General features: G+C 44.0%; 3 protein-coding genes across 7 annotated transcripts in view; 1 reads left to right on the top strand and 2 right to left on the bottom strand.

The window, feature by feature from the left end:
* Positions 1-832: 832 nt before the first annotated feature.
* Positions 833-7,568, bottom strand: FOXRED1 (FAD dependent oxidoreductase domain containing 1). Of its 3 annotated transcripts, XM_036746675.1 has the most exons (12): positions 7,419-7,568; positions 5,774-5,994; positions 4,436-4,546; positions 4,027-4,145; positions 3,666-3,760; positions 3,382-3,483; positions 2,955-3,031; positions 2,569-2,729; positions 2,335-2,464; positions 1,932-2,036; positions 1,424-1,693; positions 833-1,240 (listed from the first exon to the last, which is right to left on the bottom strand). In XM_036746675.1, exons 1-11 carry the CDS (start codon positions 7,501-7,503, stop codon positions 1,439-1,441), a joined length of 1,461 nt encoding a protein of 486 aa, XP_036602570.1. In that variant the 5' UTR covers positions 7,504-7,568; the 3' UTR covers positions 833-1,240; positions 1,424-1,438. The 3 variants fall into 3 exon arrangements, 2 of the variants coding, with proteins under 2 accessions (XP_036602570.1, XP_036602569.1); XR_005009615.1 differs by lacking the exon at positions 7,419-7,568 and adding an exon at positions 6,863-7,003 and having other exon boundaries at positions 1,932-2,729; XM_036746674.1 differs by lacking the exon at positions 2,955-3,031 and having other exon boundaries at positions 2,335-2,729; positions 7,419-7,535.
* Positions 7,569-7,759: 191 nt separating this feature from the next.
* Positions 7,760-14,754, top strand: SRPRA (SRP receptor subunit alpha). Its single transcript, XM_036745434.1, has 14 exons — positions 7,760-8,003; positions 8,450-8,533; positions 8,827-8,990; positions 9,273-9,436; positions 9,895-10,054; positions 10,219-10,372; positions 11,143-11,234; positions 11,380-11,498; positions 11,704-11,790; positions 12,046-12,218; positions 12,355-12,568; positions 13,021-13,184; positions 13,261-13,359; positions 13,545-14,754. The coding sequence occupies exons 1-14, from the start codon at positions 7,887-7,889 to the stop codon at positions 13,671-13,673; spliced, it is 1,920 nt and encodes a 639-aa protein (XP_036601329.1). The 5' UTR covers positions 7,760-7,886; the 3' UTR covers positions 13,674-14,754.
* Positions 14,755-15,228: 474 nt separating this feature from the next.
* The window catches only part of FAM118B (family with sequence similarity 118 member B), a 60,377-nt gene continuing 48,336 nt past the window's right edge, over positions 15,229-27,269 (bottom strand). For all 3 annotated transcript variants that reach the window (XM_036742480.1, XM_036742482.1, XM_036742481.1), the window contains 2 exons: positions 16,104-16,160; positions 15,229-15,753 (listed from right to left, as the gene is read on the bottom strand). In XM_036742480.1, the coding sequence (XP_036598375.1) occupies positions 15,740-15,753; positions 16,104-16,160 (71 nt within the window). In that variant the 3' untranslated portion in view covers positions 15,229-15,739. The remainder of the gene's footprint in view (positions 15,754-16,103; positions 16,161-27,269) is intronic.

Below are 27,269 nucleotides of genomic sequence, written 5' to 3'. Positions count from 1 at the left end.
CTTTCAGGTAAGGAAACAGACCCAAAAGATTAAGTGACTTGGCTAAGGTGACACAAATATTAAAAAGCAGAGCTTTGAACCCAAGTCCTCTGAGTTCAGATTCAGTTCCTTTTCCATACATCACAACGCCACCCACTGAGACTCTTGGAGCTGCCTCTGAGGGGAAGGGTGAATAAGCCAACCAGTGGAGCATTACATAAAAGTCCTCTGGCCTAATTCAGGCATTTTTAAAAGTAAGGCATGCAGTTTCTTGTAACTATTTACTATATGACAACTTTTACTGGACAAAAACTAGTCAAGTATTCGCTAGTTGAAAATTGGGCTTTACAATTAAGGCTTTTCCCCAAAGTATTTCACCTGTAAATATTGGGCTGTGGTCAATGGGTAATGTTGGTGGCAAATTTAACCTATTTTTGCTCGCTCTCCAATTCCTCCTTGCCTGCTACCCAAGGGCCATTTCTAGTTGTCTGGATCTACATCTCGCCCCTGAACCCAGATGGCTCCGAAGGAGAAAGTGAGGCTGGTGACTTTGCACAGCCCTCCCTCACTTAAATCCAATTCATTTGCATGTCATGGCATCACCTCCCTGATGTCATGGTCCTCTACAAGAACAAGGACAAACAACAACAGCCTGCTACCCTCACCCTGTTTACTAAGGATTATGGGTTCCTGGCTGGCAGCCATAGCAATGATGACTGGATCAGGAATCAGGAACTATGACACAGGAATGCTCTTGAGGAGAAGCTCAGTTTCCCGTGTCCTGAAAAGTCAGGTATAGTTAGTGGTTACCAAAGGTACCTCCCCCTGGCTTTAAAGAAGAGGGTACAGTGTGTTGGTGGGGAAGGAGTCAATTAGGTTTATTGACTGATAAACAGGGTAAAGTAATAAGTCAGTAGGCTTGGGTTCAGGCTGTCCCAGAGTGCTTAGACCTTGACAGCTAAGTAGTTGAGAGGCTCCTTGGACAGGTGCCAAGTGAAGAGCTGGCACTGGGCACTTCAGCACTCTTAATGCACTATGACCAATCTGCTTTCCTGTTGTGAGTAAGCTCCAGCTATGATCAGGAAGCGATCCTGAGAAGCAGCCTCAATCGTCTGTGTCCTCCCAGTGCTTGGGTAGCATGGCTCAGAGGCAGCAGTGCAGGGGACTTGGGTATTATAGAAGACTTGCATGCTGGTCCTTGACTTTCTGAGAATGTTGCTCTTGGTAGCTTCTTCCTCATAGACAAAGGGGGTAGACAGACCTAAAGAAAGAGAGGAGATTAGGACACTTAGGTCAAGTCTAGCTAAATTCAACCTCATTCCTGCCTGGGAAAAGGAACCTCCAGCATGGCTATGCTGGTACAAGACAGGAAGAGGGCTGTGGTTACAGGAAGGGACTGCAGATATGGGTGAGGGATGGGGCCTGGCTGGCAAGTGATGCTTACAAGATGATATTGCCCTTAGATGATGTTGTCCTCCAGGACCTTTTCTCCCAGGTAGAATCGGTTGAAGGAGAATAGGTTCAGGTCAATAGTGTTGAAATTTCCATTCAGCAGTACTTCTGCCACAGCTCGTCCCACACCAGGGGCATGTTGTAGCCCATGGCCACTGAAGCCCGTGGCAAAGTACATGTTGGAGACCAGTGGATGAGATCCCAATATGCCATTCTGGTCAAATGTGTTGTAATCATCGTAGCCAGCCCAGGCTCTCTGTAGCTGCATGGAGTTAAGGAAAGTATTTTAACATTCTGACCCCCCTATGCTTGGCAAACAGTACCCACCTCTCTACCCCATTAGCCCCAGTTCCCTGATAACGTAAAGGACCAAAAGTATTCTTAGGACCACCTTAACAGCCTCCCCTGTGACAGAAGTAGAGTCAGAGACCTTCCACTGGTACCAGAATGCCCCCAAAGCTATTCCCCGCTGTCCCCTAACAAAGAATTCTGTCACTCACCTTCAGGGAACTGAAAGATGGCACTCTCTGGGCCAGATGGGGCCACACCTTTTCCTGAAAGAAGCTGTGGTCTGCTTCTGGATCTTGAGTATCTGGCTCTTCTTCCTAAGGTGAAAGCCGGGTGTGAGCTCTGGGGTATTGGGGAAAGAAGATGAGACCCCTTTTGCCCCACAGATCACACTTCAGGCTCGGCAGGGGAAACCAATTCCTTTTCTTCATTCCTTTTTGGAGACAGCCAGCTTCCCTTTCCTCTATTTCAAACCTCAAGGAGACTGTAGTACCAACTGTGCTGGGCACACGGTGGAAAGTCCCTAAATAATTGGTTAAATGATAACCACAAAAGTGTATTATCTAAGCTCTTCCCCTTGCCACCCAAAGGTTTCATTTGGAACCTTCAGCTTACCTCTGTGGGGCTACAGCCACCTACATAGTGGCCACCTAGTCCTTCTCGTCTGAAATAGGCTCCACTGATGTCTGTAAGTAATGGGGCCTCCAAGCCAGGCCCCTGTGGGCAATGCCAAACATACATATACCTGCCACATTTCAGGGAGAGTACAGTCAGGTAAGTCATGCACCCCTTCCTCCAACTTGCAATCTTTGGCCCCCTTCCTCTGGCCCCAACCCAGAACCCTATCACCTTTTTCTTGGCTCCACAGGAAGCCTGGTGCCTTGCAAAGTGCCTGGGGGCCCAATGCCAATTCCAGCCAGCTCTGCTAACTGCCCAGACCAGGCCCCAGCAGCATTGATCACTATAGCACATTCCACAGGTTGGTATTCCAGGCTGTTGTTCATCTTCACCTGTGGGCATCAGGGGGATGAGGGTTGGTCTAGATAGGAAAGGAGGCAGTTTTTATCTAGCACCAGGCACCATAAAACATTCATTCCTTTCTGAGTCCTTGACTTTTGCATCACAGACAGTGGGCAAAAGATTAGTTCCCATAAAAACAGGCAAGAAAGTGAGATGGATGTGAGAATGGAAGGTTAAAATAAAGATAGTCACTGTTCACTGCTTTGGGTACTTACATGGACCTCATAAATTCTTTTAATGTCTACATGTTCCCCTCTGGAAGTCACCATGGGCCTTATTGAAGAGACTAACTCTGGAGAAGAGAGAGAAAATGGCTTCTTGTGTCCCAGGGAAGGAAGCTGAAAGGGAGCCCAGGCCTGGCCCATGAAGAGGGGCAGTCTAGAAGTAGGGTGAAGACCAGGGCTTCTCATAAGTATCAGGGAAGGCTGAGATCATGTAATCAGGAAGAATGGGACTAAGCACAACCTGAAGAGGACTGACATCCTCAGAGAACCCAGGCTATAGAAGAGCCTGGTCATTAGCTAGGGCAAGAGAGAAGATACCTAGGACCACTGCCTACCTTGCTTAGCCTAGGGATAAAAATGAAAACCTCCATTCAGGGCTTGTTTTGTGAAAAGTACAAGGACAAGATAAGAGACTCACCTGTGACCTCCCCATGGCTATGATAGACCCCCATAGACAGAGCCTTTCGGCGTAGTCCCTGAAGCAGACACCATGGATCAAACCAGCCTTCATTCTCCAGCCCTGGGCAGGGAAGACAGTGAGACAGTGAGAAGAGGGTGTCTTTACCTATCCAAGTAGACAAGTCAAAGCCAGATGAAGTGCAGAGTGACTATATATAGAGAGACTACCACCCCAGGGCTCTCACTCAAGTCCTGTTCTTTAGAAATGGATGGACCTTTCCTTCTTCCCTTGGGAAGTCTCACCATAAGATGCCAAGGCTATACCCTCTGTGTTGATCCAGGGAAATTTGTTTTTAAGTTGTTCAGGGGAGAGCAGACAAACTTTGGCTCCTTCTTGCCTAAGAAAAATGGAAGGGGGAAAGCTTAGGAAGAAAGGAGAGATGGAGAAAATATGGAGGAACTGAACTAGAAAAATTTCTGTTTTCATGAGAGAGCGGACTGGTTCTATCTTTGTGACACTCTCAGCAGGAAGCAGTCTCTAGGTATGGGATGGAGAGGCCTAAGACTTCCATCTTAAATGACTTGCAAAGAAGAGTACATAGAACTGAGTGGGCATGGAGAAATACCTGGAAGGTGCTGATCATAGTCCCTGCTGGGCACCAACCTCTGCACTTTTACATTGTGTTCCATCAGTGAGGCATTTTCTTCTGAAGCCAGCAGCAGGCAGCCTGAGGGACTGAACCGGATATCTAGGGGAGGCTCATCAGGAACAGCTAGGTATTCCTGTGGGACGTAGAGAATATGGGTGGGATGCCCCATTATGCCCCATGGTAGACCACTGACTGCAATACAAGGGAGGTCCTTAGAAGGACCGGGTAGGGGCCCCCTGGTTTCCCATTAGCGACCTAGGAAATTTCCAAACCTAGAAGCCACCCAATCACCATTACTGGGAAGAAAGAATCAGGTCTCCTGACTCTAAATATAAACCTTGGTTGCCTCAGCTGGCTAGGCCCTTCTCTTCCTGGGCTAATTGCCCAATTACTTCCCCACCTTTTCCCCAAGCCCTCATATACATTGATGTTACGGAGGAATTCGATGGAGAAGAGGGATAACTGGATGTTCTGAGGGACCGAGAACTGCTGCCAAATGCCTCCTATGGAAAGTCCGGTGGAGGCCCGAGAGTACTGCAAGACACAATATGGGACAGAGTCTGATCAGCCATAGGGATAAACATCATAGGTGGAGTGCTGAACTAGAGGTGTCAGTTTGAGCTGGAGGAGAGTCATGCCCTCAAAATGGGTAAATGTGAAAGCCAATCAGTAGGGAACCTTTTATCAGTGCACAAATCAACTCAGATCAGCAGATGTACAGAAAAAGGAGGGGTGTAATGGGGATCCAAGGATGGAAGTTTGAAATTTAATCCTTTCCTGGTGGAACTGCAAACGAGTAGTCTTTTTGGAAAGCAATCTGATAGTACATAGTAAAAGTTGTAAAAATAATCATACCCTTTTACTCATTTTTGTTATCGGGAATTTACCCTTACTATTTTCCAAAAAGAAAAAAAATTATTCAGATTTTTTTAAAGCAGCATTATTTGAAATTGCAGAAAATTAGATTATTAAATATTCAAACGGGAATGGTTTAATTGTGTTATGTTAATGTAATGAATGTAATACCATAATGAAATATACATTGACAAAGATGAGAAATCTTGAAATACCTTTAAGAAATGATGAAAAGTGAAAAAGCATAACCAGAATATATACTATTATCTAATAAAAGGAAAACTGAATTGGAATGAATTTTCAAAAAATTCCTAAGAGACTTAAAGAGAATATGGGAAAGGTTGGTATGATACTGTAGACACTGGAATTCATTTTTTAAAATGTAAACAGTTACAAGGAAAGTTACATTGATGATACTTATGTTTAATATTAAGTTAAAAATACATGATTTAAACAATAACATTTAATGCATGGGGTAATGGGAGCTACTGGAGAGATTTAGCAAGGGGAGGGACATGCCCAAATTGGCATGCATATACGATGACCTGCAAAGATTTGGCTAAGGGAAGGGAGGAGATCCTGGAAGATTCTAGAAAACAGGAGGCTGTGGTGTCTGACTGCCTTAACCAGTTTGAATTGAGGAGTTTGAGGGCCAGAGCTGGGAAAGCTCATTCTTAGAAATGGGACTGGGGAGTGCCATCTTTTAAACACTTGAATTACTGTGAGCTGCCTCTCAGGGTAGTAGCCCAGGGATAACTGGTTCCAAGGCAACTAGGCACAAACAACAATCTTTTACATTTTGTCCTAGTTAGCACTGAGGAATGCCTTTCCCTCTCTCTAAAAACACCCTCCCAGGTAGGGTAAAATCTGACCTCCCTGCCCCTCTTTTGCCCATCCAGTCCTCACCGTAGGATCTCGTTCCACCACCAGTACCCGTATGGCATTTTTCCGTGCCTCCAGCCGCTTCAGCCAATAGGCCACAGACCAACCGATGACACCACCCCCTACGATCACCACGTCTGCATGTTCTGGGGGCAGGTGGCTCGTGTCAGCAAATGGCTCCCAGGATCCTCCAGGCCAGGCCACTTGAAGTTTCTTCTTAAACTCTGCCCATTTCCCATCTTTGTCTATAGGGAGAGGCTATGGTTACAGACAGCTCTGCTACACTCTCTTCCTTTCTCACCCTGGAAGTGAGAACTCTCAGGCTAGGCTGACTAAGACATGGGATTGGCTTTCCCACCTCAACTCCACTTCTCAAGAGCTTCTCACTGCTTCACTGTAATTAGTCTCCTAAGCGGGCTCCTAGTGCATCTACCCCACTCTCCTAAAAAATCCTCAACAGTGATACCAGGCCCATCACCTCGAAACAATACCTCTACTAGCTGGGGTCCCTTGGGCAAGTCACTTATCTACTCTGGGCCTCAGTTTCCTCATCTGTAAAATCAAAGTCCCTTTTTTGATAACATCCAATGATTCTAAGCCTTTTATCCTTTTAGATCCACCTGAGCAAGCAAAGAATCCAAGGTCTAAAGGATGAAGTCCAAACCCATTAACCTGGTATTAAAGTTTCTCCTCAGAGTCAGAGGGCCTGGGTTTGAATCTTGTTCTGCTATTTTGTCTTATTAGGGCATGGGTTCTCAATCTAGCCACAGATCGATCAAGGGAGTCTGGACTTGGAATGGGAAAAAATAATTGTCTTTAGTTTCATTAAAATCTAACTGAAGTTTAGCGTTTCTTTCAATCATTTAAAAACATCATTGTGAGGCGGGTCCATAGGCTTCACTAGACTGCCGGGGCGAAGGTGGGGGGGTCCTGTGGCACATACAAAGAACTAAGAAGCCCCTGCTGTAGGGGAATCGACTTCCCCTCCCTGGGGATGTTTCTTCAAATTCAGATGAGGGGAGTAGCCTACATGATGTCGAAGACCCATCTAACCCCCAGTCTAGGATCTAGCCATATTCACCCCAATCTCCCAGGTCCCCCCCAATCTCTTACCACATTCACTGACTCATAGGGAAGCTGCTGGTGTGGACAGAACGGTGGGCCTGGAGTCAGGAAGACCGGAGTTCAAATCCAGCCTCAGACACTTACTAGCTGTGTTACCGGGCATGTCTCTGCCTGCCTCAGTTTCTCCAACTGTAAAATGGGAATAATAATGGCACCTGCCTGCCAACTTTAAAGTGCTAAGCATAGTGCACGTGCCATGTTCTAGACTTAGGGGTGCTCAACCCATAAATGATATAACTGCCCCTCTTGAATGCTGGAAGGTTTCTCCTAATTCTTGCTGAATTTTCGCTCACTCAGGTGGGTAAACTGAGGCACAGTGGCGCCAGCTAGGCGCACATGGGCAGGGCCAGGCTGCCTCCAGCCCCGCCCCTTCAGCCTCTGCGGGAAGGCAGTTCCTAAGGGGGGCCACCCTTCTCCCCGGCCCTGGGCTGGGGCCCTTCCTGGAAGGGAGGGGGGACAGGTCAAGGCGCGCAGGGTTCCCAGGGTAGCACTCCCAGACCGCGACGCGGCTCACAGTTCCGCATCCCAATTGTCCCCACTTTACCTTCGAAGGGGCCTCTACTGCGCGTGCGCAGGCCCCGGCTCAGCAATCCACGGGAGAGTCCCAACTGCAGTGCCAGGCGGAGCATTGCACCCTAGAGCAGAAGAACCAGCTCCGGTATCGACGCCTTCGAGTCATCGCCCCGCGCCTCCCGCAGCCAATTCTCATTGGCTTACTCCGGGACACTCCCCCTACGTCATTGGCCAGAATCACCACGCAACTTCCAACTAGTTCTGGCTCCGCCCCCGACGTTCATTGGCCAGTTTCGGTATACGCCAGCCTTACGCAGCAGGGTTGGGGGAGGGGAGAGGAAAAAACCCCTAGAGACCTGAAACGGAAGTGCGGCTGTCAGGTTTCCGGGGCCTCTGGTGTGACGTGTCCCGCGCCTGGCGCAGCAGGAAGCGGCGGCGATCGCGGCCCGAGTCCCCCGGCTGCGGCCCGCTCCCCTCCCCTCCCCGCCCCGCCGCCGCCATGCTCGACTTCTTCACCATCTTCTCCAAGGGCGGGCTCGTGCTCTGGTGCTTCCAGGGCGTGAGTGACTCGTGCACCGGGCCCGTCAACGCGCTGATCCGCTCCGTGCTGCTGCAGGTGCCGTTCCCCAGCCGCACCCCACCCCCCGCCCTTCCTTCGGGCCCCTCTTCCTTTCCCGGACCGCAGCCCTAGGGGATACCTGCCCTGAGCCTCCTCCCCGGGGAACGTCAACCGCCACCTCCTCGGACTCCCCCTTCTCCCGCGCCCTGGGAGGGCTCCCCCGCTCCCCCCACCCCGGCTTCGGGGATCCCAGGCCGGAGCAGCTGGCGGGTGCCCTTCGGGGGTAGTACGCATCTCTCCGGAGGGCTTCCCGTCCTCCTTTCTTTTCCTCTCCTTCCCATCTCTCGTACCCCAAGCCGGCACTGCTAGGATGCCGGGAGGGCAGCACTGAGCTTCCGAAGCCGGTGGCAGCTCTTATTCCCGTGGCCTCCCAGCACCCCGGACTCCACATTTGGGTTTTCGTGTCTGCGACCAGTCTCACCACTGGGACTCTTTCTCTCTAGGAGCGGGGAGGCAACAACTCCTTTAACCATGAGGCGCTCACCCTCAAATACAAGCTGGACAACCAGTTTGAACTGGTGTTTGTGGTAAGTGGGGCGGGGGGCCAAAGCAGATTGTATTTGTAACGGAGCTTAGACAGCTTCCTTTTTGTTAGGAGGACTCGGTTTGGTATATAGATGGTGACTTGGTTAATAGGGGAGGGGTAGAGAAGGAAGCGCTTCTGGACCAGTCAGGCAACTTGGCCCTCTCATAGACAAGGAAACCTGCCAGATGTCTGGGTGAAGTACCAGGGGCAATTCATTATTCATTTGGCTTCCTCCTTTGGAGATTGGAGCTAAAAACACATCTTCTTGTTCTGGCTCTCTCTTCCTTGACACAGGTTGGTTTTCAGAAAATCTTAACACTAACGTATGTAGACAAATTGATAGATGACGTGCATCGGCTGTTCCGAGACAAGTATCGCACAGAAATCCAACAGCATAATGCCATGAGTCTACTAAATGGCACCTTTGACTTCCACAGTGACTTCATGCGTCTCCTTCGGTAAGGGGGCCCCCCATGCCTTGCCACCGGCTGGCACAACTGAACAGGACATCACAGGGGCAGGCTTATGGGCAGTGTATGATGTGAATTGGAAATTTTTACTGCAACAACCCTTGAAGACCTACCACGTAGAAAGATTTCAATCTGTGTAACAAAATCACAGATCTCTGAATTAAGTATGAGGTGGGGTCCTGGAAATTCTGGATTACTTAGCCTTGGGTTTCCTTTGTTTTCTTTTGTGTGGGGAGAAAAAAATAACCATCCTCCCTTATCAACCTGTAGGGAAGCAGAGGAGAGCAGTAAGATTCGTGCTCCCACTGCCATGAAGAAGTTTGAAGATTCTGAAAAGGCCAAGAAAACTGTGAGGTCCATGATTGAGATACGTGGGGAGAAGCCCAAGGAGAAAGCTAAGAGCAGCAAGAAAAATAAAGGGGCTAAGAAAGAGGGTAAGGCTGGGATTCAGGAGTGCTTGGAGGTATTGGGCTGTTGAGAATGAACCAACTTAGGGACCTGTATGTTCAGGTACTTCTTAAGAATTTCCCTTAGCAGCTAACCTGGTAGCTCTCATCATCACTTCTCATTCCTGCTTTGGAGCCCCAGTGACTCTCAAGAGATTCTGAGTACTCCTAGGTGTCTTCCCCCTTTGGAAATGAGAGACTTTTCCCCCAAATTAAACTTGGCTGGGGCCTAATCAAAGCTTCATATAGTAATTACTGGCATTTATACAGTTTAAAAAAAAACTTTTAAAGGTAAAGTGCTTTATATACTCATTGAGCTTCACAACATTCACAACAGGCGTACTGCTACTGTCAGAGACAGCATGTGACCTCAGTTCTTTCTGACTCCCAACAGTAGTCTCTCCATTACACTGTGCTGCCTAGCTTAATGAAGTCTCTCTCCCCAGGTCCTGAAGGCTCCTCACCTGCCAGCAAAGGGGCCCCTGTAGGAAAGCCTGATGTCCCAACTGGCCCCGGGGATGGGGTAGAACTGTCCAAAGAAGAGCTAATGCGCAAGAAGCGTGAGGAATTTATGCAGAAGCATGGGAGAGGTGCTGAGAAGTCCAGGTGAGCTGATCTTCTCACTCTCTATTTCTCTACCCCCAGGTAGTCATGGTTTAGCTATGCTTACTTGGGAGGGAGGACTTAGGACTATGCCCTGGATGGGTGGATATACTTATCCTTTTTTCATCTACTATTTATTTTCCCTGCCACCCCCAACCCCTTGTCAGTAAGTCCTCAAAGTCAGATGCACCAAAGCAGAAAGGCAAAAAGGCGCCTCGGGTGTGGGCACTGGGTGGCTGTGCCAACAAAGAAGTTTTGGACTATAGCCCACCTACCACCAATGGAACCCCTGAGACTACCTTACAAGAGGACATCAATCTGGTAAGAGGAAGATGATGGTTGTGGGTGTGGGAAGGGTAGAAGAGACTACGAAGGACAGGATTTCATTACCAGCAGATTAAACTAGGAAGAGGAATGGGACTGGGCACCACAGCTTCTGGGCAGTTAGGTGGCACAGTGGACAGAGCGCCAGACCTGGAGTCAGGAAGACTCATCTTCCTGAGTTCAAATCTGGCTTCAGATACTTCGTAGCTGTGTGACCCTGGGTAAGTCATTTCAACCTGTTTGCCTCAGTTTCTTCATCTGTAAAATGAGCTGGAAAAGGAAATGGCAAACTACTCCAGTATTTTTGGAGAGTATCATGGAGAGTCAGACATGGCTGAAATGACTGAACACCACCAAGGCTTCTAGGTCCACTTTTTGGTGGGTGTAAGAAAGTAGTAGGTACTTGGAAACCTTTAAAATAAAGAAATATATGGAACAGTGGCTTTCAAACTTTTTAGGTATTAATAACACTGTCCCCTCTTTTCACCCCCAGGACACTCTTAAAATGTTTTGAGGACCTTAAACTTTTTATTTATGTGAACTATCACTATTTACCATAATAGAAATTAGTATTACGAAAATAATTTTGACCTTGTGGACTCCCTTCAAAGGTTTAGGGACCCTAGATCACACTTTGAGAACTGTTGATCTAGGACACTGGGGTCATCATAACCCTGGTTCCTGGTTTGGGGAATCTTGAGGCAATAAATCTCAATCCTGCTGTTGCTAATTATGCCTTCTCTTTATCTCTCCTTTACAATCTCTAGATCCGAGGAACTCAGGCGGGAGGGCAGCTACAAGATCTAGATTGCAGCAGTTCAGATGATGAGGGAATCACTCAGAACTCAGCCAAACCCAGGTACAGAGTGGTTTGGGGTAGGAGCAAGTCAAATAGTCCATAGAGAAGGCTGGAGGAAGATGAATGGAAGTGATCAGATGTTGGGAGCTCCTCATTTTAGAGGGTTTTGGATTAGTGGGTACTTAATAGCTTCTTCTTTCTTCAGTACTACAAAGGGAGCCCTAGGTGGCATGTTTGGGATGCTGAAAGGCTTGGTTGGCTCTAAGAGCTTAAGTCGTGAAGACATGGAATCTGTGCTGGACAAGATGAGAGACCACCTAATTGGTGAGGCCCACAGAGCTGGAGAAGGGCTGTGTTTGTGAGGGTGGGCATTCCTGGGGAGCAGAGTCCATTAACTTACAGTTCTGCCACAGTATCATTCTGTGAGCCATGATAGGGGAGGGCCCCCTGGTTGCCTCATTGTTAAGGGTCAGAACAAGTACTGCTGATAATGGTTCTTACGTGTACCTGCTTTGTTCTGTGCCCTCAGCTAAGAATGTGGCTGCAGATATCGCTCTCCAGCTTTGTGAGTCTGTCGCCAACAAACTGGAGGGGAAGGTGATGGGCACATTTAGCAGTAAGTATCACCCTGTCCTAAGCATTGTCTGTTGCTCCTCTGCTTACTGTTCTCGTTCTTTGGCATTTGTCAGAGGATATGCTGGGATGGAATTGGAAGACACTTAGCTTGGGGTTGCTAGAAAAGAGGAGAGGTAACAGCAATACAGGATTGTTTGCCCAAATAATTGCAGGGGCTGGTGGCATTAGTATTCCAGGGTTCTTTCTCTCTTTGAGTGCTATGTCTTTGTTCCTCTTTTCCCCCTTCTGCTTCCAGCTGTGACTTCAACAGTAAAGCAGGCATTACAGGAGTCATTGGTACAGATCTTACAGCCACAGCGGCGCGTAGACATGCTCCGAGATATCATGGATGCTCAGCGTCGTCAGCGTCCTTATGTTGTTACTTTCTGTGGGGTCAATGGAGTAGGCAAGTCCACAAATCTAGCCAAGGTAAGGGCTGTTCCCCAGCTGCTGTCTGCCCCTTGCTATCCTGTCCTACCTTAAGCTGCCATTATCTGTTGCTGCCTGTCTTAGATAATCTCAACCTAGGGCCATCTTCTCACAAGGTCGTCTTTTCCTCCTACAGATCTCCTTCTGGCTGTTGGAGAATAACTTCAGTGTCCTCATTGCTGCCTGTGACACATTTAGGGCAGGGGCGGTGGAGCAACTGCGCACGCACACCCGGCGTCTTAGTGCTCTGCACCCTCCAGAGAACCATGGTGGCCGAACCATGGTGCACCTGTTTGAGAAGGGCTATGGCAAAGATGCTGCTGGCATTGCCATGGAGGCCATTTCTTTTGGTACAGTTCTTGCGGGCAAGAGGGCAGGATGGAACCGAGGGCTTGTCTCTGGCTTTTTCCTGGTTTCACACTACTATGCTTCATTTTTCCTGGGGGCTCTTTCCAGTGGGTTGGCAAAGCCCCAAGGGTGCCACCTTAATAAAGGTCAGAGCTAGACCTTGTGTCTAGCTTTATGACTAATTATACCAAATCTCAGCTCTTGTTACCTGACAGCCCTAGTCTTTAAGTAGCATATTCTTGCCACATCCTCTGTCTTTCTAGTGGTGGTAGCCTAACCTGAGGCAAAATTCTTCCACTTGGTTTTTCCCATATTTGTAATTAGAACCCAGGCTTGAGAAAGTTAATTAACAGGCTTTTAATACAGCCCTAATATGACTGACAAGAGGCCAAACCTTGCAGTCAGCTTTTGCCACCGCCAGATCCATATGACATGACAAGTGTTCTCTCTGCAGCCCGGAATCAGGCCTTTGATGTAGTCTTGGTGGATACAGCTGGCCGAATGCAAGACAATGCACCCTTGATGACTGCTCTGGCCAAACTCATTGCTGTCAACACACCCGACCTGGTGCTGTTTGTTGGGGAGGCCTTGGTGGGAAATGAAGCTGTAGATCAGCTGGTAAGGGCCTTTTTGCTTATTTCTTTCCTATCACTTTCATGGTATGGCTCTTAACGCTCCCTTTTCCCTCTTGCAGGTAAAATTCAACAAAGCTCTGGCTGATCACTCTATGGCTCAAACACCCCGGCTCATTGATGGCATTGTTCTCACCAAATTTGATACCATTGATGACAAGGTAAAAAGGCCAAAGGGCAGGGAACATGGAACAAAGTAAATCTTAAGGCCAGGAATCCAAAGAAATGGGAAGCCATAAAGCCAGTAGACTTTTTTAGTCCTGTCTTCCCGATCTTGTTCTCAGTGGATTGGGTAAAAGAAGAGATGGGCTAGAACTGACTGGGGTGTTTCCTTTCCCTGTTGCAGGTGGGTGCTGCCATTTCTATGACTTACATCACAAGCAAACCCATTGTCTTTGTTGGGACTGGCCAGACCTATAGTGACCTGCGTAGCCTCAATGCCAAGGCTGTGGTGGCTGCCCTCATGAAGGCCTAACATGGTGCAGCACCCCATACCAAATCACTGCTTTCCTCTACCCTTTCCACCCCTGTGTCTAGAATGTTCTTTGGAGTATGAGATCAGCTTGTCGTGAATGTATTGCAAACACAGAATAAAGGGAGCTCCAGGGGCTTGCAATTTTCCTAGAACCTTGTCCCAGCCAGCCTCCCCACCCAACCTAGATTCTCCATCTGCAAGGAGGGCCCAATCATGTTTCAATCACTGCCCGTTGACCCTCAGTGCAGCCCTGTGGTCCTCCCCCACCCAACTCAGGGGTCCCCTTCACTCTGCCTGTACTGTACTGTCTCATTACAGCTTTGACCAATGGCTGGAAGACCCTGACACCAGAGCTTTCTATTTGTCCACACTGTGAGTGTGGTCCAAGGGACCTCTGTGCCTAATAAGCAGCTTCAGATTCAAGCTTGATTTGGGACTTCTACCAAAGCAGCCCTAGGTCTTGATTTGGCACTAATCACTGAGACATACATGGCTTTCATTCCCTATTTATGTGCTGTGGCACAGGATAGAATCCACCTCAGTCAGTGTATGACATTTTCTTAATTGCTGCTAATTCTGACAACTGTAGCTCACCCATAACTTTAAAACATACAGCTAGGCCAGGGTGACCTGTTACAAGTGAAGAGGCAGTGATAAGTCCCTGCTTCCTTCAGAGCTAAACTTCCCAAATAAGGGGAGTGAAGCTGCAGTGTGCATTAGGCTTGTTGGCCTTTTAACACACCCTCCCAGCCTTTCCCTAGAGTTCATTTGTGAGCTTTGCATGTTGCCCTTCCTGGGAGTCCTGTTGGAAAGGCATACCTTTCCCCACTCCCACTTTTTACCCTTCCCAGCAGACCCTGTTGAGGGAGGCTGGCGGCTTCCTTGCCCCTATCCTCTCCAGAGTGCCTGGTATACAAGTGCTACGTTGAAGAATACAAACTCTTGTTAAGATTTGTCTTGTAGCTTGGTATTGCAGATGTGCTGTTAGTGCAATAAGGTAAAGGCTGTCTGCCCAGAGAAATACATAATTTATATAAAGAAAATAAATTTCATAAATAATGCTGCTTTTTTCTGTTTGCAATGGTAGTATCTGAGCGTCGCATTCTTGGATTTCATATTGGCTATAAATCCTGACATTTGGGTGTTAGGCTGCCAAGTAATCTTGGTGTCTTGGAAAGGAAACAATATCAACTTGGGATCTCCAAGTAAACACTGGATGGAAGCTTCTCTAGGTATATAGTGAAAGCAAGCAGCCATGAGATGATTCCCATTAACCTTGGGAAGGGATGCTTGTTGGTGGAAAAAGAGCCCCCAAAACCTATATTTGAAGGGCAAATTTCACTGTCAAGTCTCCATAGTCTTCACTCCAAGTCTCCATCAGCTTTGCACCCAGGGAGGTGCTGGAGATTTCTGATTGCCAAATATTATAAACCCCTTTTTATTGAAAGAAACCAGGACCAGTGTAAATCCTAACTTATTGATGAATTGACCCAGGATAAGATGGTCTACTGAATGTATGAGGTGACCTTACAATTAAAGCTAGGGTCTGACAAAATAAATGAACAGCCTTTTTATTACAGCTCAGATATGCAAAATACTGTACATTGTAAAAGGTCTAGAAAACTAGAGCTTCAAGTCATGTTTAAAAAAAAGCCATTAAGCTTAATTGAAAAACCAAAGTACAGAGTACAAAACTGCAGCAGGGACCATGGCAGCAACATGGCATCTAGATCCCAAAGTCCTTCATGCAGAGATGCTATGACAACCAGGAGAGGTATCACATTGATCTATTCAGTGGACACAAGCATGTCCAACCCATGAAGGGCCCAGTGGTCACTCAGGTATTCTTGGAAGTGGAACAGGCAGCAGGATAACCAAGCCCAGCAGGAACCAAACACAAAAGGAACAAGGTAGGCCCCTTTTCACTTTCTCCCCTGAACCTTCAATTTCTTCTGTGTTTTCCGGGAGCTGCTGGATTCTTGTAAGATTGCTTGTTAAACACTGTCTGTGATGGGGCCTGAGAGCTGTGGCTTTTGCTCTAATTGTGTTGGGTTTTTTTTAGCTCCTCATGTGCTACACCCTGTTGGGGGGAGAGAAAAAGAGGTAAATGATACTAAAATGTCACTTTGGAAAAAAGGTGGGCATACCAGTCTATAGCTGTAGCAATTTAGGACCTTAGCTAAGTCTTGGGATCATATAACATAGCCATATAATTATTAGTTGCTTGAGATATCTTTGTGCCTGGCATGCAGATCTTAAATTTAATTGTAACTAAAGCAGTCAAATCCTGCAGTACATGGAGTCTTCCTTTCACAAATATTTTCCTAAGCCCTAAAAAGACTTCCCCTTATAGGTGGAAGCACACAGTGTTTAAGACTTAAATTTGTCTGCTACCTTCAGAGTCCATGTAGAGGAGAAAGTATTTTGTACCTCTTATTTCGTTGTGTGCTGCAGATGAGCCATTTAGCTGACCTTCTCTTGCCAACCCTGTCAAACAAAGGAATCTGGTTAATAATTGTAGAGTCCATGGTTAAGATTTTAGAAAAACAATCAGGAATCTATCTAGATTAACATTCAGTGGCTGCAAGGAAGTGGTGAGTAACTAAGGAGTCCCAAATCAATACTAGAGTCCTAGAGTAAAAGTATCAACTATATCCTTGGGTTCTTAACCTAGGATCCCTCCAGGAGTCTGTGGATAACTTTCAGGGGCTCCGTGACCTTGGATGGGAAAAAAATTAATTTATTTTCACTGCCCTTCAACTGAAATTTAGTATATCCTTCAATTATGAGTTTTCAAAAATTAGAATAACTTTGGAATTTTAGAATAATTAGAAGGAATTTCAACACTGTCAGAGGAGTCCATGATGCAAAAAAGGTTAGGAATCCCACATCAGTACTGGAATCACGAATATGTATGAAAACAAACAAAAACCCCATGATTTCACATAGTACATTTAAATTAGAAAAGCTCATTTTATTGCATTATCTTATTTGAGCCTCACAAAAGCCTGGTAAAGTGGGCACTACTTTTCAGATTACTCCTGGTGAGGTACTTTCATCAATCCAGACTGAACTTTCTCCACAACTTAGAGAATTGCCTGGGCTATCAAGAGATGTAATTCACATTCATATGGGGCTTTAGTTTATCAAGTCTTTGTTTCAAAATAAACATATGATGTATGGGAAGAATGCAGATATTACCTCCGTTCTGCAGATGAGAAAACTGAAGCTTGGAGAGGTTTAGTGACTCACCTTTGGTCACACAGTGTCAGAGGCTGGACTTGAGTCCAAGTCCCATACAGCCATTCTTTGACCCTGCTTCTCTAACCTCACAAAGCAGAAGTATTAGATGGGGCATTGTATAGGCAACAAATCTGGAAACCTTATAAAAGTTATCTAAAACTTGGTGATACCTCCTGTCCATTCTAGTCACTAAATTAGAGCACATTCTTAAGAGCATTATATAAATTATATAATTTATATAATTACATAAAGCCAGCATGGTTTCATTAAGTACAGGTATCCATCTGCAGCTCTATGTGGTTTCAATTCCATAGAACAAGATGGACCTCTTCCAGGTATCCCCCCTTTCCAGCTTTCTTTTATCTCTTTTTTTCCTCCATTAGCATGGGCTGTCTTTTTTTTCTTGTTTGTATCCCCAGAGCTTAGCAAATGCCTGGCACACAGTTGGTGCTTAATAAATATTTACTGAATTGAAATGCCAAGTTGAAATTTACTCGCTTTTTTGCAAGTGCTGTTAATATGTTAAATTAGGAGAATTCTATGGGCATTATACAACAGGATTTTAGCAAGGGATTTGACAAGGATCAGAGTATCACTGGAGAATAGATGGAGACCTGGAATGGACAGAATTTGTAAATATTTGAACAAATAGATCCAATAATGAATTGATGTCAACCTAGAGAGAGACCTCTAGTGGTGTATCAGGAGATTCTGTCCTTGGTACTATTCAAGACTTGTAAAAGGTACAGACAAAACATTTATCAAGTTTGAAGATGGCATGAAGTTGGATGGTTAACGTAACTGGTTTGGTTTTTCTCCCACACAATGTTCCTCTGCATAGAATATCCCTGTGCCTTCCTCATCCTGCCTTTTAGAATCCCTAGCTTCCTTCTAAGCTCAATTCAAAAGCCACTTCCTACATGAAGCCTTCCTTTTCTGCTTAGCTTCACTGCCTTGTCTTGTCTACTCCAATTCATCCTTCACACAGCTGCCAAAGTAATTTCCTGTAAGTGCAACTACAGTGACTCCCCAGGATCAAATATAAAATGCTCTGTTTGACATTTAAAACCTTCACAACCAGACCCCTTTCTCTTTCCAGTCTTCTTATACTTCATTCCTCTCTAGATACTCTAGATTCCTCAATGCTGGCCTGGCACTTGACACCTCATCTCCTGACTCCATGTCTTTTTACTGGCTTTCTCCCATGCCTGGAATGCCCTCCCTCTTCACCTATGCCTAGTGGCTTCCTTGGTGACAACTCAAATCCCTCACCTACTAGAGGCCAGTCCCAATCCCTCCACTACTATTGCCTTCCCTTTGAGATTACCTTCAATCTACTCTGTATATATCTTGTAACATATATAGATGTTGCATATTGTTTCTCATTAGAATCTGAGCACCTTGAGGGCAGGTACCATGTTTTAAGCCTTTCTTTATATCCCCAGAGCTTAGCACACTGCCCAGCACATGGTAAGTGCTTAATAGATGCTTGTTGACTGACTGTCCCTCTTCTCCCTCTTAGTACCCCCCAAAAATTATCTTGTGTTTACTCTGTATATGTTTTGTATTTACTTTTAAAAATATTTTATTTTTCTGAGTTAATTTTTTTCCCACAAGCATCAAAAACATGCCTTCTCTCCTTCCTACTCTCCTCTGATTGAGAATGAAATAAAAACAAAACCCTCATTATAAACATGTATAGTTAAGCAAAACAGATTTCCACATTGGTCACATCTAAAATATGTGTTTATGTATATAACATATGCATGTATATATACACACAAGGGTCATTCTGCATTCTGAATCTTTCATATTTCTATCAGGAGGACGTGGGGAATATGTTTCATCATTTGTCCTCTGGAACTGTGGATGGCCATTATGCTGATCTGAGTTCCTAAATCTTATGAAGTTCTTTGTCTTTACAGTACTGTCATTGTGTGAATTTTTTCCTGGTTCTGTTCACTGCACAATACATTGTTTCATAAAAATCTTCCCAGGTTTCTCTGAAACCATTCCCTTTATCTTTTCTTACAGCACAAAACTATCCTATTTACATACCATAACTTGTTCAATTGATGGATACCCTGATTCCAACTCTTTGCCACCTCAAAAAGGGCTATAAACATTTTTGTACATCCTTAGAGTTTGTTTTGCTTAGGACCAATCCCTACCTTAACCTGCCCTGCCTTTAATTCCCTCTTCTCTCCTTCCCTATCTATTTTTCTCTTGAGTGAGATGTATTCTATACTCTATTCTCTGTGTGTAGATTTTTTCCTCCAGACAAAAATGAGGTTCAAATGTTAGCCACTGCCCAAACCTCTTCCTCTTTGTTTAGACAAGACTCCTACTTTCCCATTCCAATTATATGAAATAATTTCTCTTAACCTTCCTAGACTTCCTTCCCCTCCAGTTTTTTCTTCTTTCCTTCTCTTTCCTTTTTCTTTTAAGATAGAGATATGACAGAACCACTTCCAGGCCTTCTGTCTCATTATACTACCTTTATGACCTCTGATGATGATATGGTGCAGAGGGACACATTTTATCATCTCTCCATATTAGAATATAAGTAATTTATCTTTGTTTTGTCCTTTATCAATTTTTGTGTTTACCTTTTTATGTTTCAACTCCTGTGTTTGAACTTTAAAGTTTCTACACAGCTCTAGTCTTTTCATAGGAATGTTTGGAAGTCCTCTATTTCATTTAAAAGGCCATTTTCCCTCTTGTAGGATTATATTCAGTTCTTTTGGCCAAGTTATTCTTGGCTGTAAGCTAATTTCCTTTCCCTGCTAAATATCATATTCCAAGCTCTCCACTTCTTTAAAGTGGTGGTTGCTAAACTGTGTGATTCTGATTGTGGCACCTTGGTACCTCAATTCTTTCTTTTTGACTGTAGTGTTTTTCTTTAACCTGGAAGCTCTGGTTTTTGGCTAGAATGTTCCTGGGATTTTTCATTTTGACGTTTCTTTCAGGAGGTGACCAAAGGATTTTTTGTATTTTCATGCTGCGCTCTGGTTCCAAGAGACCTGAACAGTTTTATCTTATGATCTCTTTAAATATGATGTCTAGGCTCTTTTTTTTTGTCATGGTTTTCAGGCAGTCCAATTATTCTCAAACTTTTTTTCTCCTCAATTTGTTTTCCAGGTCAGTAGTTTTTGTTATAACATTCCTTACATTTTCTTCTATTTTTCAGTCTTTTGACTTGGTTTCATTATTTCTTATTACCACAGGGAGTCACTGACTTTATTTGGTTCATGCCAATTTTCACGGATTTTGTTGTTTGGGCAAGGATTTGTACTTCTTGTGCCAAGCTATTCATTCTCTTTCCAATTCTCTATTCCATAGATAATTCCTCTTCCAATTTTTTCCTCTAGCTTATTTCATTTATAAAAAGTTGTTTGTTTTTTAAAAATACTTCATCTCTTCCAGGAATTCTAGTTGAATTCATACACAAGCAGTGTCTTTCTCTGAGGCACAGCTTGTAGATATTTTGGAGTCATTCTCTTTTTTTGGGTTTGTGTCTTAAGTGTTCCTGTCAACATAATAGCTTTTAATACTGGGATTCTTTTTTGTTTGTTCATTCTTTCAGCTTACTTCCCCACTTCATACTTGATACTAGAGCCAGGCTGTGTGTACTTCTGGAGGGAAGGTCTGGGTTGGTTCTCAGTGACAGTTTGAAGAACTGAAAGCCTTCAGAGCTCCCAAAGTGTTCTAATCCAGGGTAAAGTCTGCTCGCCACGTTCCCCATTCCCATCTTTCATTTCGAGTAACAATATACTGCAGCTGGATTCAGCCCCAATCAGCTCTGCTGGTTCAGAGTGACAGAACTATAGGCTTCTCTTTGATCTGGGATTTCTGGCCTGATTATTCCTTGTAGGATTCAGAAGCTGGAACTGAGACCCCTCTCTGCTCCTAGGGTCCAAGCCACATTGCTGTTGCTTGTTTCCGAACTTCTTTACTGGGTACACAGAATAACTAGATCCATTCCTGGAAAGCCACCCCTATGTGCAGGTCCATTCCTCAGTCTGCTCCCTGAATCTGTGAGCTGGAAGTGGGTAATGAATGACAGTTGCCAGATGGCAACTGTTCCCTTTCCCTATATGATGGTGCAGTGCCCCTGTATGGACACAGTTCCTAGGTACCAGAATGCTTTGCTCCTGGCCAGACCCTGTCCCCAGTGTCCATAGGCCTTTAGTTCTGTCTCCCTATGCCTACCTGTGTTGGAAAAATGACTGCTGTGAATTTTTTTCTTTTCTTTTTAAAAAAATTATTTATTTTTAGTTTTCAACATTTATTTCCACATGATTTTGAGTTACAAACTTTCTCCCCATCTCTACCCTCCCCCCACCAGATGGCATGTGTTCTGATTGCCCCTTTTCCTAGTCTGCCCTCCCTTCTATCACCTCCCTCCCCTCCTCCATTATCCACTTCCCCCTTACTTTCTTGTAAGGCAAGATAGATTTCTATACTCCATGACCTGTATATCTTATTTCCCAGTTGCATGTAGAAACAAATTTTAACATTTGTCTTAGAACTGTGAGTTCCAAATTCTCTTCCTTCTTCCCTCTCCACCCCCTTCCTTGCAAAGGCAAGCAATTCAATATATGTTATACAGGTATCATTATGCAAAACACTTATATAATAGTCATGTTGTGAAAGACTATGTTTTCCTCCATCCTATTCCCACCCCCACTTATTTAATTTTCTCCTTTGACTCTGTCCCTTTTCCAAAGTGTTTGCTACTGACTACCCCTTTATCCAATCTGTCCTCCCTTCTATCATCCCCTCCCCCACTACTTTCCTGTAAGTAAGTAGAGTAAGATTCCCAATTGAGTGTGTATGTTTATTCCCTCCTTAAGCCAAATCTGATGAGAGTAAAGTTCACTCATTCCCTTTCACCTACCCCCTCTTCCCTTCCATCATAACAGCTCCTGCCTCTTTTATGTGAGATAATTTATCCTATTCTATCTCTTCCTTTTTCCTCCCAATATATTCCTCTCTCACCCCTTAATCTTATTTTTTAGATATCACTTCATATTCAACTCACCCTATGCCCTCTTTCTATATGTATGTATATTCCCTCCAACTACCCTAATATTGAGAAAGGTCTCATGAATTACAAATATCATCTTTCCATGTAGGAATGTAAACAGTTCAACTTTAATAAGTCCCTTATGATTTCTCTTTCCTGTTTATCTTTTCATGCTTCTCTTTATTCTTGTATTTGAAAGTCAAATTTTCTATTCAACTCTGGTCTTTTCATCAAGAATGCTTTAAAGTCCTCTATTTCATTGAAAGTCCATTTTCCCCCCTGAAGTATTATACTCAGTTTTGCTGGGTAGATGATTCTTGGTTTTAATCTTAGCTCCTTTGATCTCCGGAATATCGTATTCCAAGCCCATCTTCATGTAGAAGCTGCTAGATCTTGTGTTATCCTGATTGTGTTTCCACAGTACTCAAATTGTTTCTTTCTAGCTGCTTGCAATATTTTCTTGTTGACCTGGGAACTCTTGAATTTGGCTACAATACTCGTAGGAGTTTTCCTTTTGGGATCTTTTTAAAGGGGTGATTGGTGGGTTCTTTCAATTTCTCTTTTACACTCTGGTTCTAGAATATCAGGGCAATTTTCCTTGAAAATTTCTTGAAAGATGATGTCTAGGCTCTTTTTTTGATCATGGCTTTAGGGTAGTCCAATAATTTTAAAATTATCTCTCCTGGATCTATTTTCCAAGTCAGTGGTTTTTCCAATTAGATATTTCACATTGTTTTCTATTTTCTCATTCTTTTGTTTCTGTTTTATAATTTCTTGATTTCTCATAAAGGCATTAACTTCCATTTTCTCCAGAATGATTTTCTTCAGTGAGCTTTTGTACCTCCTTTTCCATTTGGCTAATTTCTGCTTTTTTAAGGCATCCTTCTCATTGGCTTTTGGAACCTATTTTGCCATTTGGGTTAGTCTATTTTTTAAGGTGTTGTTTCTTCAATATTTTTTTCAGTATTTTCTTGGGTCTCCTTTAGCAAGCTGTTGACTTGTTTTTCATGATTTTCTTGCATCCCTCTCATTTTTTTCCCCAATTTTTCCTCTATTTCTCTTACTTGATTTTCAAGATCCTTTTTGAGCTCTTCCACAGCCTGCGACCAATTCATATTTTTCTTGAAGGCTTTTGATGTAGGATCCTTGACTTTGTTGTTGTCTTCTGGTTGTATGTTTTGATCTTCTTTGTCACCAAAGTAAGATTCTATAATCTGAGTTTTTTATGCTGTCTGCTCATTTTCTCAGCCAATTATTTGCCTTTTGAGCTCTTTGTCAAGGTATGTCTCTGCTCCCAGAGTGGAGAGTGCTCTGTCCCAAGCATTTGGGGTTGTGCACAGGTGTTTTCTGAGCTACTTGTAGGCACCTGTAAATTGTCAGTTCTTCTGAGGTGGTATGATCCAAGGAGAAGTGTTCACTCCTCTACTGTTCTGTTCGTGACCTCAAGCACTGTTTTCTGTCTTGGAACTGCTAGGAGGATTGCCTCTCCACAGCCACCACAAGCTCTGCCACACCAGAGCTCTTCCTTACCCCAGGACAGCCACCCAGGACTGTGACCCAGATTCAAGCAGGGCAAAGCAAGAGAATGCTGCCTCAGCACCAGCAAAGAGATCCCTGAACTCTGATCAGCCTCTCGATTCCCTCCACTGTCTGTGGGCCTGGAGCTCCAGAAGCAGCCTCTGCTCTTGCTGCTGCTGCTGCTGCCAGAGGACCACACCCTTCTCACACCCAGGTCCAGTAGAGTTTTCCCATTGACCTGCTAAATTATCTTCGGCATTTGTCTGTTGAGAAGTCTGGAAACCACCACAGCTCAGTGATTCAGTGTCCTGAGGCCTGCTCTACCCAGTCTGCTCTGGCCTGGTCTGTGCTAGTGCAGCCCACATTAGGCTGTATTCTGCTCCCAGTACTGTGTGGTAGACCCTTCCCAGCAACCATCCAGGCCGTCTTGGGCTGGAGACTTGTTTCACTCTGTCATTTCATGGGTTCTGTAGCTCTAGAATTTGTTTAGAGTCATTTTTTACAGGTATTTGGAGGGATTTGGGGGAGAGCTCAAACAAGTCCCTACTTTTACTCTGCCATCTTGGCTCAGCCCCCCTGTGAATTTTTTTCTTTGATTTCCCAATCTCATTCAGTCTGGTATATTTTCTAGATGTATGAAGGAGTTTTGGGGGGAACTTGCTATATTTCTTCCTGCTATTCCGTCATCTTGGTTTTACCTCTCTGTATTTACTTTTATGTATATTTGTTTCCCCTAACAGAATATAAGCTCCTTGTGGGAGCACATAGCACAGAACCTAGTATTTAGTAAAAAAACAAAACAAAACAAAAAAAAAACCATCAACTATACAAGTATAGGATAAGGGAGATTAGCTAGAATGAAGTTCTTGTGAAAAGCACCTGGGAGTTTCAGCTGACTTCAAGTGCAACATGGGTAAGGCAGCCAAAAAAAAAAAAGCTAACATTTCTTGCAGCAGCTATTCCAATCCTCCTATGATCTTCACTCCTAAATCATCCCTATCTCTTTTCCTCTCAGCAGAGCTTACCCTTTACTTTGATCCAAGAAAAAACTAAGGCCAGTCATTAAGAGTATGGGCTTCTCCCATACTCTACACCTCAAAGCCTCTTCCCTATCTGGTCCCCTATTCTTTCCTTTGCTTCAGTCACCAAGGAACACGTGACATTTGCTAATGTCTTTTCCTTTTTTGTACATTTGATCCCATCCTCTTGGGGAGCTTGTCCCTTTGATCACAAAATCACAGATTTAGAGCTGGAAGAGACCTTGGAAGCTCATATGGCTCACCTCCCCATAATTTTCAAGATGAGGAAACTGAGCTCCAGAGAGGTTACATGATTTGCTCAAAGTCATACTAGTAATGATAAAAGTGAACCTAGTTCCACTGACTCAAAAACCACTGTGCTCTTTTACACTGTACCACACTAACTTTTTTCTCATCCTTCAGTCTACTGTTTATCTACTTTCCACTTCCATGCTAATAACTGTGAAATTCCTTTATCTGATCACAGTCTAATGTTGTTTCATCTCTTCCTCTGTCTTGCAACCCCAAACCCTGTTCTTCTTCTCAAAATGACCAAGGCCTGTCATTTCTACTTTCGTAGTATTTCTCTTATGAATTCCCTTCACGTTTCTTACACTGTCACCACCCTGGTGCAGGCCCTCATTATTTCACACCTGGATTATTGCAATAGTCTGCTGCTTGGTCTCCTTGCTTCATGTTTCTCTCAACTCTAGACAGTCTTCCATTCAGCTTTAAATTGCAGGTCAGACTATCACTCTTCTATTCAGTAAACTCCATTGTTCACGGAATGGTTTCCCATCACCTCCAGAATCAAATATAAAATCCTGTGTTTGGGTTTTAAAGCCCTTCATAACCTGGTCCCTTCCTACCTTTCCAATCTTCTTCTACCTTCCATATACTTTATAATCCAGTGACACTGGATTCCCTGCAATTCCTTGCACAAGACTCTCCATCTCTTGACTATGCATTTTTACTGGCTGTCCCCTATACATGTTTGTACATAGTTTTTACAAAGTTGTTTTCATCATTAGACTGAATTCCTTGAGAACAGGAACTAGTTTTTGCCTTTTTTTTTTTTTTGGTATCTCCAGCACAATAATTAAGCACATAGTAGGTGCTTAATAAACCACTTGCTGATTAAGTGACCAGAGTCTATTGACTTCAAAGTCAGTGTTCTTTCCACTGTACCTCACTGCACCTCTCTCTTATTTTCAATCTTTATCTACTGGTTCTTTTCCATGCTTACAAACCTGCCTGGGTTTTCCTCATCCTTTAAAAAAAACAACTTCATTTAACTTGAGGATCCTATATATCTTCTCACTTTCATAGCTAAACTCCTAGCAAGTCATCTTGCTTCTATTTCCTTATGTTCAATTAATCTCTCACTCTCTTAAAATTTGGCTTTCATTCCTACTACTCAACTGAAACTATTCTCCCTAAAAGTCAGTGACCACTGGCTTCAGGTACATTTCTCTTCTATTTCTTCTATGACTCTGTCTCCTTTGCTGGATCATCATCCATGTTTATTCAACTTAATCTTAGTTCAGAAGACCATCACCTCTCATCTGGAATATTATAATAGCCCCTTAAGTAGTTGCCCTTCCTCCAAGTTTTCCCCTCTCCAATCCATCGTTCACTTGGATGGTAAAATAATTTTCTTAAGGCTGACCATATCACTCACCGGATTCCTCAGATCATGGATGGTCTGGCTCTAAACTACCTTTTTAGCTTTATTTCATGTTCATATCATCTAAGAACTCTACATTCCTGCCAAGCCCTCCCATTCATGATCTCCACGATGCCTTGCACAATCCCCTCACGTCTTTGTGATCTCTTTTCTCCTCTTATCTTATCTATGTATGTACTCCAGTAGACTGTAAGCTCCCTGCTAGTTGGGATTGTTTTATTAGTGTGTCATTAACTTTAGTGGTGAGCACAAAGTAGATGCATAAAAAAATGCTTGTTCAGTTGAAATTATGTTCCTTAATAGAAGCAAAGTCAAGAATGAAAGAGATGAATATACTCTGCCTTTGTCAGACCACACACTAGAAATTAGTGGGTTCAGTTTTGAGTATTATATTAAAAAAACTTTAAGTTTTTAATTATATCTAATTGCTTAAAAATAGATTTTAATTGATATCTTTTGTTTGTACATTGCTTAGATTTCCTCCTGTATCACATTTTAGGGAGAACTTTGATTAGCTGCAATATATCCAGAGCAGGACAATCTGCTAAAGAAACTGGGGTATGTTAAGCCCAAAGAAGAAAAGACCTAGGGGGCCCTGATACTGCATTCAAGTATATGGAAGCCTATTATTAGAAAGAGGGATTAAGAGGGAAAGGTTAGAAACAGAAGCAATCAATGTGTGGAAGTTTCAGAGAGGCAGACTTTGGCTCTGTTCAGAAGAATTTCCTAATTATCCAAGCTACCTAAAAGAACAGGCTGTACCTTAGGAAATAGTGATATTGAATATTCTACCAGTAGAAGTCATGGATGACTGTGGAGATTTTGCAGATGGGTTTCTATTTAAGTACAAGTTGAACTACATTATCCCTGACATTCCTTCCAACTCTAATCACTTTTTGGTTAAGATAGTTTAAGCTATGGGAAAAATCTGAGAAGCAATAAATTCATTAAAAGCTTAATATCAACAAAAGATAAAAATCTTAAAGCAATTTAATTAATTTTAACTAGTTATTTTTTCAGAAGCCCAAGAATTCTGAAGAAGACTGTTAGGCTAGGACCTTCCCCATAGACTTTAAAGCAGCTGAGAAACTGTCTAGTTC

Source organism: Trichosurus vulpecula, chromosome 2 (assembly GCF_011100635.1).
Source record: "Trichosurus vulpecula isolate mTriVul1 chromosome 2, mTriVul1.pri, whole genome shotgun sequence".
NCBI lineage: Eukaryota > Metazoa > Chordata > Mammalia > Diprotodontia > Phalangeridae > Trichosurus > Trichosurus vulpecula.
Note: the sequence above shows the minus strand (reverse complement) of the source record. Positions and strands in the feature narration are given on the sequence as shown.

Bases quoted from the DNA above. Each gene is read 5' to 3' on its own strand.
- FOXRED1 (XM_036746674.1), bottom strand. From the start codon at position 7,503: ATGCTCCGCCTGGCACTGCAGTTGGGACTCTCCCGTGGATTGCTGAGC. The intron at 2,730-3,381 runs GTGAGTCTCTTA...TGATGCCCACAG, and splicing joins TAGCCATGGGGAGGTCACAG to GTGAAGATGAACAACAGCCT. The intron at 2,037-2,334 runs GTAAGCTGAAGG...CTTTCACCTTAG, and splicing joins GTGGCTGTAGCCCCACAGAG to GAAGAAGAGCCAGATACTCA.
- SRPRA (XM_036745434.1), top strand. From the start codon at position 7,887: ATGCTCGACTTCTTCACCATCTTCTCCAAGGGCGGGCTCGTGCTCTGG. The intron at 8,004-8,449 runs GTGCCGTTCCCC...CTTTCTCTCTAG, and splicing joins TCCGCTCCGTGCTGCTGCAG to GAGCGGGGAGGCAACAACTC. The intron at 13,360-13,544 runs GTAAAAAGGCCA...TCCCTGTTGCAG, and splicing joins TTGATACCATTGATGACAAG to GTGGGTGCTGCCATTTCTAT.